Source organism: Solanum lycopersicum, chromosome 7 (assembly GCF_036512215.1).
Source record: "Solanum lycopersicum chromosome 7, SLM_r2.1".
Classification (NCBI taxonomy): Eukaryota; Viridiplantae; Streptophyta; class Magnoliopsida; order Solanales; family Solanaceae; genus Solanum; species Solanum lycopersicum.
Window position 1 is genome coordinate 60,158,994 of NC_090806.1, and position 14,461 is coordinate 60,173,454.

General features: G+C 33.5%; 2 protein-coding genes across 5 annotated transcripts; one reads left to right on the forward strand and one right to left on the reverse strand.

The window, feature by feature from the left end:
• The first annotated feature begins 483 nt into the window (after positions 1–483).
• Positions 484–2,690, forward strand: LOC101247341 (xyloglucan galactosyltransferase XLT2). The gene has a single exon (XM_004243567.5). The coding sequence runs from the start codon at positions 930–932 to the stop codon at positions 2,502–2,504; it is 1,575 nt and encodes a 524-aa protein (XP_004243615.2). The 5' UTR covers positions 484–929; the 3' UTR covers positions 2,505–2,690.
• A 4,645-nt stretch (positions 2,691–7,335) lies between these two features.
• NML2 (NIM1-like protein 2) lies at positions 7,336–13,226 on the reverse strand. 4 transcript variants are annotated; one of them, XR_011221916.1, is made up of 5 exons: positions 12,739–13,224; positions 11,670–12,226; positions 9,763–10,513; positions 8,118–8,916; positions 7,336–8,019 (listed from the first exon to the last, which is right to left on the reverse strand). XR_011221916.1 is itself a non-coding variant. In XM_010325310.4 (5 exons), exons 2-5 carry the CDS (start codon positions 12,174–12,176, stop codon positions 7,636–7,638), a joined length of 1,722 nt encoding a protein of 573 aa, XP_010323612.2. In that variant the 5' UTR covers positions 12,177–12,226; positions 12,739–13,226; the 3' UTR covers positions 7,336–7,635.
• Positions 13,227–14,461: the final 1,235 nt, after the last annotated feature.

Consider the following 14,461-nt stretch of genomic DNA (forward strand, 5'->3'; position numbering starts at 1 on the left):
AGTATTCTTTTTTTTCTTTTTTTTTGGTTTCGATAACACGTCTTTCAACTTGTACCTGTGTCATTGCGTTTTGGTCGTTAATTAAACTTAATGTTGCGTTGTTTATAAGATTTCTCCATAGACTTTTTCTATGTATAGTGTATGTATAGTTATTTGTCTAACTAATATATCTGTCTTTTATTTTTGAGTGTACACAAATAGATATTTAAATTTATATAAAATTAAATAAGATATATGCGTTCTCTGTAACATAATATATATTAAGCACCATATAAGATACAAATCGTCAAGTAGGATACACGAGTCTACTTATTCAATCTTATACAAATTTAAAGAATCGTTTGATTGGGAACAAATTATCTCATGATTCATTATCATGGACTTAGTTATCCTGGAATAACTTATCCCATCAGTCCATCACTATGGTAATGGTGGGATAAGTTATTCCAAACCTACCAACCAAACATGACAATAAAATTTTATCCGAGGACTATTTTTTTAATCCCAAGACTAATTATTCTTATCTCTCACAGCAAATGACCCCTAAGTCTCTAATTATGCACCTCAAAAATTGAACGACATAGATGATAGTTGAGATCAAGTTCAATGACACGTCTATGTATTATGTTTTATATAAAAAATAGTGATGACAAAACATCAAAATCTCTCGCAAGACTAAAATGGTTTGTGGTGTAGTGATAAGATTTTTTCACTTTTAACTAAAGGTATTGACGTGGAGAAAATTCTATTGGAGTGTCACCCTCAATTGTGGCAATCTAAATTTAATCGGGATTCTAATACGAGAGGGGAAACGAAAAGGTAAAAGAAATTCTCCCACCAATATCCTACCTTCCCTTTCTCCTTTTGTTGACTTGCTATATATTCTCTACTTTCCTTGTTGTTCATCTTCTTCTTCGTCAGTTCCCATAATGTTGCCATCTGAAAATTCTTCCCCTAGGAAGACATTCAAGAAACTTAGAAATTCCTTCCATTTGATCAAATCCCAAGTTGGATTTCATCATTGTAAATGGTTTTTCCTCATCATTCTCATTCAAGTCACCTTCATTCTATTCCTTGCCGGAACTTCCCCTCCCGCCATTCCCCTCCGACACCAGCACCATCACTTCCATACCTCGAAACCTCAAAAACAGAGCATTCACCAGCAGAAACAGAGCAATGACCAAGTCCAAATCTCGAAATCTCAAAAACAGAGCAAGGACCAACTTCAAATCTTGCAAGATTCAAAACCCAAAAACAAACATCAGAAACAGAGCAATAAAGATCAGCAGACAGTAAAGTTAGTACAGGATGAGTGTGAATCCGGGAGAGTTTATGTATACGATCTTCCAACAAAGTTCAACAAAGATCTTCTAAACAACTGTCATGATTTAGACCCATGGAGTTCTCGATGCAACGCGGTTTCAAATGGCGGTCTTGGACCAAAAGCAACTGGGCTCGACTCCATCGTACCGGAGAATCTCCGGTCAGCTTGGTACTGGACAGACATGTACTCCGCTGAAGTGATTTACCATGAAAGAATTTTGAATTACAAATGCAGAACATTAAACCCCCAAAACGCTACTGCATTTTACATCCCCTTTTACGCCGGACTTGCAATTGGTAAGATTTTATGGTTCACCACAGCGAAAGAACGAGATCGTCCTAGTGAATTGATGCTAGAATGGGTTAAAGATCAACCTTACTGGAATCAAAATCAAGGGTCAGATCATTTCTTAATGCTCGGTAGATTAACATGGGCATTTCGAAGAAAAACCGATGATGATTCCGATTGGGGCACGAGTTTTCTCCGGATGCCATTAATGAAAAACGTTCTCCGTTTATCTGTTGAAAAGAATCCATGGGATGATTTAGAGGTAAGTGTTCCTTATCCTACAGCTTTTCACCCTGAATTCGAAGCAGAGATCAAACAATGGCAAGATCTGGTGAGGTCACGTAATCGTTCTAGCCATTTCTGCTTCGTGGGAGCTGTTCGGAAGAAGATCAAGAATGATTTCAGAGAAGTACTGATGAATTACTGCAAGAACGAGACGGGTTCTTGCAAGATTGTTGATTGCTCGGTCGCGCATTGTTATGACGGAGCACCAGCAATTCTTGAAGCATTTTTGGATTCAGACTTCTGTTTACAACCAAAAGGGGATGGATTTACAAGACGATCGATGTTCGATTGCATGATGGCAGGTTCAATACCTGTGTATTTTTGGGAAGGAAGTTTTAAAACGCAATATGAATGGCATTTGCCTTCGCCATCGGAGGATTATTCAGTATACATGGATCATACTCAAGTTAGGAATGATACAAACATTATTAGAAAAGTACTCGATAAGTTCACCAAAGATGACGTGAAAAAAATGAGAGAGATTTTGATTGATGCTATGCCTAAGTACTTATATGCAAGGTCTAATCAAGGATTAGGGAGTAGTAATGACGCTTTTGATATTGCTATGGATGAAGTTTTGAAGAGATTCAAGCAACAAAAACTATAGAATAAAGGTACATTATTACTGCAACCCCTCATTCTTTGACTCTTTAAATTATTATTTTTTGTTTTGTTTATCATAAATCAATAAGAAAATTGCAGTATTAGTAGTAAAATTTTTCATCATTCATATAATCCTTTTACATGTAAATTTTCATCATTCATATAAATGTTATACATGATACTTTGTTTAGTGTCCTTGTAAATTAGTAGTAGCAATGTAGAATTCATTTTGGAGATCTAAGCAATGTTTTGTCTTTGAGTAGAGACTATGAGCAAAAAAGCATAATGAAAAGTCATGTTCTGCTCGTGAGGAGAAAATTGCGAAAAAGTAGAGTTTTTTTTTTACCGCGCTCAATTTTGTTTTAAAAGTCAGACTTGATTTTTAATTGACACTCAATAAAAGAAATTTTAAACCTTTAAAAGGCGAGACAAATTTAACGCTATGCTTTTTCTTTAGCGCCTCCTTCTAGGCGAAACTCACAATCAAAAGAACACACGGAGTGAAGTTGTCACAATGAACTAAGGTTTTTTCATTTCATTATATATAAAGGTTGCTAAAGATGCCAACATATTACATGTGCTAGTTGATGGAGATGACAACTATTGTAGCAAATATATTTAGTGTCACTCTTATAATATATATATAATAATATAAATAACAATGACAACAAGGATGGCTTTGAAATAGCAATTAAGTAAAGGCTTTTGTTTTTGGTGAAATTAAGTAACGGCTTGGTTTGCCCCTATTGTGGAAGGGGGTTTATGTATAAAATATGGAATTCTTTTGGGTACATATTATGCTTAATTTAGTGCTTGTTGACAAATAATCAAGTGATAATTACACTATAAATGAGTTGAAAATTTTAGCTAATAGAATATAGGTAGGATTATAGGTGTCAAGTGGTCTAACTATATTACTAGCTCCTATATAAAGATACTGGTGTCAACTAATTAAAGTGGTCCTCAATTAAATAAAATAATTGCAGATTTTAGTGGTAATTTGAAATTTATCACTAGAAAATGTGACACAGATCCCGATTGAGTTAAATTAGATTTGCTGTAAGTAATTTTTAGTACACTATTGAAAATTTAACTATGTAAAATATAACACAAAAAAAAATATAATTTGTGAGAGTTTTTACTAATTCAAAATCGTTAATTAAAATTGAAAAATCTAACTGCAAAAGAGGAAGCTATGTGTTGACTCCTTTAATGGAGGTTTCAGAGAATCCAAACTAAGAAGAAGATCTATAATTGGAAAAATGAAAATGTGTATTGATTGAATCAATCTCAACTGAGTATTACATGTACATATATATAGTTATCACATATAGCTTAGCTTAAAGAATTAATTATAACAAACTTGACACGTCAGCTTATTTAACTAACTAACTTGGTTTTCTTGGATTGATTATACATGTCTAATTATTTTTTTTTAATATTTATCTAGGGATGCTTCTAGAAAATATTTGAAACACATTTACAAAAAAAAGTTCTAAATAGTTTTATCTTCTATCGATCTGAACGAGAATTTAAAACTTATAAATCTACTATTGAGAAATATTTAGAATACACTATTTTTCCAAAAATCTATATTTCTTTTTGTAATTCCAAAATATGAACTTCAATTTTTTACGCCCATTAAAACAAGTGAACTTCAATTTAACAAGTATCGATTTTACTTATTTTATAAAGATATGCATCACAAAAGTGAGCTCCAGTTGGTTTAGAGGAAAGTATCAATGATTAGCTTAAAGCCTTAAACAATGAAATATCAAATATCTATGGAATTAAAAAGGCAAGAGAGCAAAAATACTATATATTACTCCTATGTATCATCAAATGTTGAACAAGTTTAATTTACCTTTCTTGCAAAATACTTTAGGAAAATTTTTCAATAAAATATACTTATATAATAGTTAACATATATTAAACAAGACTAATGATGTAGGGTATATATAAATCCAGTTAAACGTTACACCACTAAATAATTTGAGTGATAGGAAAATTTATATGATTATTGCAATTGAATAATATAATTACACTTATAAATGTGGGTTAACTCATTCTCAATCCGTCCATTTATTATTCATCCCGATTTTGATCCATGTGAAGTATGAGTGGATTGAAAATCAAATTCATTGTTGCTCAATCTATAAAATTAAATTGAGTCAAAATCAAGGATTAGAGATTCAAATTTTACGAACTTTTTAATTTAAAATTAATGTTAAACTGGCATATCGTAAGTTTGACTTAAATTTGTTCTTAAACCGACAGATGAATAATTATGTGCTAATTCGAATTAGTTATTTTTAGTTTTTTGTTCATGCTTCTTATTTAGTGAAAATTCGTGGACCTTGTAAGATATAATATGTGTTTTGCGATTTCCTTCGACTTTGAAAGGTATAACTTATACATTGTGAATGTTTTTATTTTTTTTAATCTCATTAATATCTTTTATTACTTTAAATTACTGAAAAAAATAATAATTTAAAGACTGTCGAGAAAAAATAAAATAAAGACAACCCTAAAATAAGGCATTCATGCGAATGACCCGGTTAATGTTATGCCAAAAATCCGAATTGTTATATATATTTAGAGTATATTATTTTCATGATCTAAATTTGAAACCATAAATATCTCTTAATATTTTTTTAATCCTTATCCACAAGATAAAAGCAAAGAAATAATAAAGGATAATAATGAGTGACACAATTATGCTTATTTGGCAATTACCATAGCCTTATCCACTCTCATGTTTCATCTTTATCTTATTAGTATTTATTATTATTACTACTAAAAATGTATATTCCAATCCTCAATCAAATGGACAATGGAAAATATGGAGAAAGGCCAATGATTTTGGCTATGAAAGGCCATCCAGGGACAGGTAAGAGCACACTTGCACAATCCATAGCTAAAACCCTAAAATGTCCTCTTATAGACAAAGATCACTTCAAAGATTGCACTAAACCACTTCAACAAATCACTAAAGCCACAAAACTCATCAATGACCTATCATACGATGCCATGTGGCGAGTTGCCTCCGCTCAGCTAGACTTAGGTCTGAGCGTGGTGATCGACTCACCACTCTCACGTCGAGGTCACCTTGACCGGATCATTGAGATCGCGGATCATAGTGGGGCTCGGGTTGTTGTAGTGGAGTGCAAGCCGAGGGATCAAGCCGAGTGGCGTAGGCGGCTCGAGCTGAGGGGTGAGCTGGTGGAATATGGCTCAAGCTGGCATAAGCCATCCACGTGGCAAGAAATGGAGAAGTTGTTGGAAGGGTATGAAGGGTGTTGGGATTATGATGTTGGGGTGGAGGTTCCAAGACTTGTTGTGGATACAACATGTGCTAATGGGGTTCAACAAGTGGTATCAAACGTGTTGGAGTTTGTTTCTAATGCATGTGGTGAAAAAAAAGAAAAAGTTGTATGTTAATTAGGAAATTATGCGACCGTTTGATAGAGTATATATTAATAATATTGAATTTAGTTATGTTAAAATTATTTTTTATCTAATATTTAATTTGATGTATTAAAAATCGTTCTATAACTACTCATGCTTATCAATGTACATTTATAATAGCCTATGTATTGCTAATAGTGTATAACTAATATATTTATTAATTAGATTTTCTTATACATGCTATCCAACTATCTCTTAGGGTCGTTTGGTACAAAGATCAATAATACAGGAATTAGTAATACATGAATTAGTAATACAGGAATTGGTAATGCAAGGATTAGTAATGCGGGGATTATTTTTATCAAGTGTTTGGTTCATTGTTTCTTACCTAGTTTTGTGTGTGGTTTAGAACTCTACAAAAAAAATTCTTTCCAATTATACTCTTGAGTTATTATGAAATTTTTTATTTCATGTAATTGAGTCAAAGTAGATGATTGATGAACAATATTATATTTTTATAGCAATTTTAACTAGTTAGGAGAATAAAATTTTTGTTGTCATGTTCACTATTTTCTCACTTAAATTATTTGAGAGTAACTAATTGTCATCTTAATAAATTTGAGTTAATATCTCTAAAGGTTACACAACTATAATAATTTGTAGAGAAAATTTATTGAACTTTTTTTTGTATCAATAAATTTTTTTTAAAAAAACTCTTTATCATAAAAAAAAAAATATATATAACAAAATAATTTAAAATATTTTTTTATACTCAAGATGTTATATATATATATATATATATATATATATATATATATATATATATAAACACGCACTCTTGTTTTAGACTACTTGTGTAATGTTTAATGGACTTCCGTTAAGAGGCAATATTTGACTTAGGAATTATTCATAGATCAACATTAACATATTAATCGGATGATAATATTTTATATTAATAATAAATAGATTAAATAACTCATATTTTAGAAACAAAAGATTATATCTAAATAATAATTTATAAGCTAATTTATTTAAATAAAATTTATTAATATAAATATAAAATATAAAAATCAAGAAACTAAATAAAATGATTAAAAGGATTTGAGGTGATATTTTTGTCTTTATCTAGATTAGTCCCATGGTAATGGAATGTATTAGTTATACCATGTAGGATGTATAACTAATCCATGGATTAATTATACATAGACCCAAAATCCCTGACAAACATAGTACTAAATAATACCACACATAATACCTGGACCATTTCTCCTAATACTCCCTACCAAACAACCCCTTAGGGTGTTATTCAGAGCGGATCTAAAATATAACTTGTTAGTTTATTCGGTTATTTTGTTTAGATATTGTATATGTATTATGAAATTATTGGATAGAGATATTGTACGCATGAAAATCCAGAAAGAAGAAAGTTTGTGGAGACTACATGTTTTCTGCATATATCAGCATAAATTTAACAATCATCAATTCAAAAGAAGTACTAATATTACACAAGAAGAACCATTTCTATAGCTACTTTTATTCCTCTTTCTCCTATTATAGTAACCCCATAACCATTCCACTCTCAATGATATACTTGTCCAAAAGAAAGTTGAGTACTATAATATATATGGAGCTCAAACATGTAAAGCTCATGACAAGGTTCAAAAGTCACGCGGCCCTTCAAGATAGAGGCTTCAGCCATCGTTAGAATTCTTAGCTAAGGAGAGGATCTACTTTTTTCTATTCTTGTGGCTGACATTGGTCTTTGGAGAACATGAAGAGGAGGAAGACGTAGAGAAGCCCGCCCAGTTCTTTTCAGCTTTGTCTTTCTTGAATGCCTCCATAACTTCATCCTTGAGCTCTGTGTATCGCATTTTCTTTGATCTTTGTTCCTCAGGGGTGCCACTTTCTAACATCAAGGAATCTAGTTTGTCATCCTCCAGTAATCTATCTAATACTTCCGAGCAGTTTGGGAAAAAACGTCGACCTGTGTCCACTGTCATTAAGGTAGACAAAGAAACACAATGTTGAGAAAGACTACAACAACAACAAACCCAATGTGATCTCACAATTGGGGTCTAGGAAGGGTAGGACGTAGGCAAACCTCACCCCACCTTTATTTTGTGGGGTAGAGAGCCTTTTTCCGGTAGACCCTCCGTTCAAAAAAAAAATGTAATCAAAGCATGATGGAAAGGAAAAAACGATAGCAAACAAATGAAACAACGTGTAAAAATAGTGAACGTTGGGAGAATAAGATAGTACACATATACTAACTAATACAACAAATTTGGCTACCTGTTACCCTTCTATCCTTACCCTCGACCTCCAAAATCTTTCTATCTAGGTTCATGTACTTAATAAGCTAGCTATCCTCGTAAAGATGAAGATGTGGCTAAAGACTTCACGAAAAAAAAACACTATTCCTACTTATAATGAAGAAGCGCAAAGCCTTGATGACATTCATTTACAACACCCAGCACATGTTTTGCCATCCTTGAAGCCAAAATATATGAAGAAAGGAAGAGAAGTTATATCTAGCAACTATACTACTGTTTCCGCAATCTCCTACAGGCGGAAATGACTTGAAGTTTCAATAAGTAATTAAGAAAGAAACTGAAGAATAAAATATGTAAGAAAAATTGTATCAAACCTGGTAGGACCAAAAGGACGATTTATGTGAATTATAAACATGCAAGATATGTTCCATCACTCAATGATTATAAGTTGCAATTTCAAAAGTTCAATCTCTTTTAGGAACGCTGGCTCCTCCTTCATTTAAATAATGAATCAAGAAGACAGAGAGTTACTATCACCTGTTTTCAGTAGTGCGCCCAGCCGATCTTGGAGTCTTTTCACTTGCTCAGACGGTAATTTGTTCAAGTCAACCCCTCCCGGATTTTTGCATAAGCCATTTGTTGCTGAAAGGCCAGTAAACTCTGCGGTTGAATCAGCATGTGCTATTTCCATAGCTAGCATGGCTTCCTGAGGAAATAACATCCGTGCCAATGCCACTGCAAGAAAAGCCAAGTTAGGAGCTACATTCAAATAACATAAGTCGAGGAGAAGAGAACAACACAGAGCCTAAGTAAGACCAAATAGAACAATTTTATCTCCCCATAATTATGTAACACGGGTATTATTCTGACTGATAAAACATCAGTCTACGGACAGATTCAACAACAAAGCTTGTTAGTCTTTCTCATTCCATAGTTATGATTGGCTTCTTCAGTGCAACTCTTACGGACCAAACTTGCCCATCTATCAGTCCTAATTAGCACCGAGAAGAATTCCCTAGCATCTGTGATGTGTTTGTTTTTGCTTCAGTTTAGTACTGAAGTATAAGCAGCAAAAACCTGTCATAGCTTCTTATTTTTCCTTCCTACCAACACTCCCACGCAGAGCAGATGTAAAACACGAAATTAAGTGTAGGGAATGAAGTTCCTCAATTTGCTGTTATATGGGACGACAGGCAGCAGCATCAAAAACTAAAGTTCTAGCGTCACATCAAGCACATTTTCAAAGATCATTATCTCAACTATTATTTCACTGAATTCTGTTTGATCTATGACAAACAGACACAAAACGGTTTGTTTCTCAGGAAAATGGTGTAGCTGTGCAACACAAATGAAATTTCAACAGCGTACCTAGAAACTCCATCTGAAATCTTAGCATCTGATGCAAAATTAGTGGCAAACAGAGCACACAGGAATGCATAAGCATCTTTATTTTTGCTTAATATAAACAACAATATCAAGCATGTGATTTGAATTAAATTGGATAGGTTTTGATAGGTAAAAAAAAAAATTGATTACTGGATCACTGAGAGAGTTCACTTCAACATAACTTAACATAGTTACCTCTATTTTCAAATAAAAGCAACCTCATGAGTAATTCATCAGCCAACACCAATGATGAAGAACACATGCTCCCAATCATAGGATTCCTAATCATCTCTCTCTCCAAAACATCAATGCATAACCGGTCTTTATTAGTAACCTTTCCTTGTTTCGGTGGATCATTGTAATCCTTTAACCGAGTCAATCTACGGCATATGGATAGGGCTGTATGTCCATCACGTGTAGTATCCAAGACGGATGCTCCTTTTGCAAGTAGTCCCATTATTATTGATGGCTCCTTTCGTCTAGCTGCAACATGAAGGACATTGTATCCTCGGGAGTTCTGAAGATTGACATCAGCGCCTAAACCCAGCTCAAGTACCTCGTTCACAACCTTGGAGTTGCAATAGGCAGCTGCATAATGAAGAGCACAAGCATCATTTAAAGTGACGTTTGACTCTTCCAGGAGTAGTGTTAGCAATTCAATGTCATCAGACTCCAGAGCCTTCAGAATCCTCCTAATTCTCTTTTCACTCAAGGAGTCTAATGACTCCTGTTCAGTCCCTTGTCGAGACTTGAGGCGCCTTGATTTTATGTCAGTCAAAACTTCATGAGGGAGTTCTTTCTCAAGAGTAGCATTGTCTAGATCAGATCGTGCCACTCTCTGGATGCAGTGTTCAAGAAGTTGATTAGATTTGCGGTGAAAGGCAACTAAAAGTATAGGAATTACATCCTCAGGAGTAGCCTTATCAACAAAGTTGTCGAGATAGCGCTGCACTCAAACAGAATATTAATCAGAACTCTTCAGATAAAAAAGAAAAATGTAACTACAAAGTTAGAAGCATTCATTCTCATAGAAAGCTTCTGCCGTTTCCTATTTAGTACAAATATCAGTATATATTCAATAGCAAGTCATTTACTGTATAATCAAGAAATATACAATAGAATTAGAATAGCTCAGGACTGTAGAAAGCTGTTGAGACTCATTTTCATGGACAAAGCAATAAAATCATAATCACCTGGTACCCTAACTCAAGCAGGATGTTTATCTTAAGTCTAAAACTGTACATATGGCAGATAGAGTTCATCTGCAACCGGATTCATTGATTAGTATTTCAGTAAAAACATACATCATTGTAACTCGATGAACGCTAAATTTCCTAGAGTTCTTTCCTAAAATCTGACAAAAACAACAATAGTTTAAGCTTTTTGATAATAAAATTACCTCCACTCTGTTAATATGTAAGAACTAATGAGGCACAATTTGTCCCCTTAAGGCCATCATCCAGACTGAGATAGAAATCTACCGATTGAGGTCCAAAGCAGCAATAACTGACCATTGGGCATAGAAGTCCAAGAGGCAAATTCAAGCCTTGAGTTTCTTTTTTATTCCGAATTTGAACCTTATGGGTTATCACAGCTCAAATGATTATTCGGGTCAGAAATCTATAACTTGTACTTCTTAAGTTGAGTTTTTTTATACATATGGGGCTTGAACCAATATATTGGGTTGGGATGACCACATAACTTACATACTAAATTCGCCCCTAAGTAGGACTACATGTCTTTAGACAGTTCAGAAAATGCTGAATATGCTCCATAAATTCTCGTCAGATAGATCATTAATGAAATAAAGTATGACCAATTATAATATGTTATGACAGAAACAATGACTCCTAGATGATGAAGATTTTTGTTTATAAGCTGATATACTAGGAAAAAAGGAGATGTTTTCTGAACATCAGCATTTTCAACAGAAATCCTTATATATAAATCTGAAAAGATTGAGTTTAAGTCAAGCATGTGATTTATATTTGGTATGCTTTGGTGTTGTTGAAGAAACCTTATCACAAGGATAGTTCTATGATAAGTCCAAGAATGAGAGTCAAATGCATATATAGAACTTAACCAGCACAGCAAACACTGACCTCTACGACCATAACGAGTTCTTTTATCTGAAAAGTGGACGAAGCATACATGAGTTCCACTGCATAATTAATGGCAGGGCGGCAAGCATCATGAGCACAAGCATTATCAACACAACTCGAAACTTCTGAAGGAGACGACTTAATCTTTCCTGTATATAAATAATTCAGGAGGACCATGAATACTTCATAGCCAATTGAGGCAACACACACCAAATCCTTCAGCAAATATTTAGGCTTTTCATTTTTCAAGGAATTCTCGTTCTTCTCCTTAAACTTTTCATGGAAAAACTGACTTCGTGCAGCCAATATACAGCGATTAACGCCAACATTAATCCCCTCAACGACAATTTCTGCATCACTATAGTCATATTCAGGATTAAGCAGGAGTTTCTCAAGACTACCACATAAATTACTCAAATGATCAACATTTGGTCCTGGTTCCTGGGGACTACTGCACTCATTTGATACATTAGAAGATGTAGCAAAACTCTCGTGGCCGCTCTCCATTGTTCAAACTTAATTACTGCCTTGGTAAATAAACTAGCAAGAATTCATCCCTGAGAGAGCAAGAAATCAATAATAAGCTCAGTATGACCAGGAATTTAATGACTTCAGACACCAAATCCTTGCATCAAGAACATGACTCCACCATAAAAATGTTACTTAGTAATCTATTTCCACGTCATCATCCAAAGTAAAGTTTTAAGATAGAAAGAAAACATAACATCAGCTAGAACACCCAAAACACAAAATGGACTTCAAGGGTAGGCTAAAAAATCAATCTTTTCTTGATTCCCAAAACCTACAGCTTCTTCTTTAACAACACCAAAAATCAATCTTTAAGCTACCCAATGCCCCAAACAGAGCAAAAACCTCAAGTAACAAGACAACAATGATAAAGTCAATCAGGTCAACGCCAGCCCAAAATCTCAAAAAAACATGCTTGAACTAAACAATGAAAAATAAGAGAATTGGAAATATTAGTCCTTTTTCCCACCCCTTCTTCTTTAAGAGCATAAAGATTCTATCTTTGAGCTACCCACTTCCCCAAACAAGGCAAATAGAGTACCTCAAGAGAAAGCACAAAACTTTCAAGAATCTGAAAAAGTTGAAAACTAAAGTCAACAGGTCAACTCTGCATGATCTTGGCCCAAACTCTCACACCTGCAAGCCTGGCTGCTGCTGGTGAAATCCCATCATTCTAACATAAGCATGAAAACTCCAAAAAACAAAAAAAAGTGATTCTGCATACCCCAAATATGTATTGTGGAAGAAAGTTGCACTCTGCTGACTGATGACCCAAAACTAGTGTAAAAAGTGATTGCTTGTTGTGACAGAATGAAGTAAGTAATGACTTTGAGTTGGAAAAAAAAGAGTGAAATGGAAAAAAAAAAGAGAGAATATAACAGAGATACAGAAAGAGGAATACTACAAGTGAATGGTGCAGGTGCATGTATCAAGTTACAATAATATATGTTTATTGTATATCCTTACTTTCATATATTACACCTTAATTTTGTTAAATTAACATGGTTTTTTTTTTCTTTCTTAATTTATAAGATATGAGGTCTATTTTGGCTTTTATCTTTGTGGCCATTGGGTGTGAATTGGGATAGTACGACGAATGGGAATTGGCGGGCCCAAGCCGTGTTTTTAGGGGTGGGATTAGGGGGTGTCAAATTGGCGGATTGTGCTGAAACTGAAGATAATAAAATGAGTGGAAATAGAAATTGGATCGGATTTTGATCCGTTTAAATTTACTTTGGGGATTAAATGGGCTAAAAACAGGTAAGGACCTGTTTAATTTGATTTGATTAATCTGAATGATTTTAACATAGTGATATTTAATATTTATAATCACAATTTAAATTTCAGATCAAGATTTTTTTTTTAAAAAAGTAACAAATTGATTGATTAATTCCAAAAGATGTTTAATAGATAATATTTCATACCTTTAATATAGAAACATATCTTAGTAAAGAGATATTGGAGATTTAATTGAGTTCAATTGAGGATTCTTTTAAAATAAGTTAGGCTAATAACAAACTAATAACCTAAAATAAATGGGGTAGCTAGGGTTTGATTTAATTATGTTCCATAGCAAACGTTTGCAAAAAATTGCTAGGCGCCTCTCTCCCAAATATCTCGTTCGCCACTCTCCTCCAATCTCTCGCTCGCTTCCTCACTTTTTATACAAACACAAGTGTATAAAAATTGTTTCTAATTGTATAAAACAGAGAAAATTGTATAAATACATATATTTTTGTTCCCCTTCTCCCCTCTTCCAGATCTCGCTCGCCACTCTCCCTAATCTCGCTCGCCACCCTCACATTTCTCACTTATACAAACAGAAGCGAAATGTATAAATTGCGTTTCTGTTTGTATAAAGCATGAGAAAATTGTATATACACATGCAAGTACATATATTTTCGTCTTATACACTTATAATTATACAATAAAAATACTCCCCTGCCCAGTTTCTTTTGTCTTTCTCTCTTTCTCGTTTTATACAATTTTCAAATTGTATCTTATTTATCTCTTTCTCGTTTTATACAATTCGATTCAATTGTATATTCCTTGTCAAGTCTCTTTTGTCTTTCTCTCTTTCTCATTTTATACAAATTCAAATTGTATATAATCGTTCTATACACTTATAATAATACAATTTGTTTCATACACTTCGTTATTATACAGTTCTCTGCCCAAGTGTCTTTCTCTTTCTTATTTTATACACTTCGTTTTATACAATTTGCTTCAATTGACTATGTATAGCGAATTATACAGTATCCATG

What these genes read in the sequence shown, in the direction of transcription:
- NML2 (XM_010325310.4), bottom strand. Translation starts at nt 12,176, where the DNA reads ATGGAGAGCGGCCACGAGAGTTTTGCTACATCTTCTAATGTATCAAAT. An exon ending in GCTTTTATTTGAAAATAGAG is followed by an intron (nt 8,917 to 9,762) that starts GTAACTATGTTA and finishes CTTTTCTTGCAG; the next exon opens with TGGCATTGGCACGGATGTTA. An exon ending in GGGCGCACTACTGAAAACAG is followed by an intron (nt 7,902 to 8,718) that starts GTGATAGTAACT and finishes CCTTAATGACAG; the next exon opens with TGGACACAGGTCGACGTTTT.
- LOC101247341 (XM_004243567.5), top strand. Translation starts at nt 930, where the DNA reads ATGTTGCCATCTGAAAATTCTTCCCCTAGGAAGACATTCAAGAAACTT.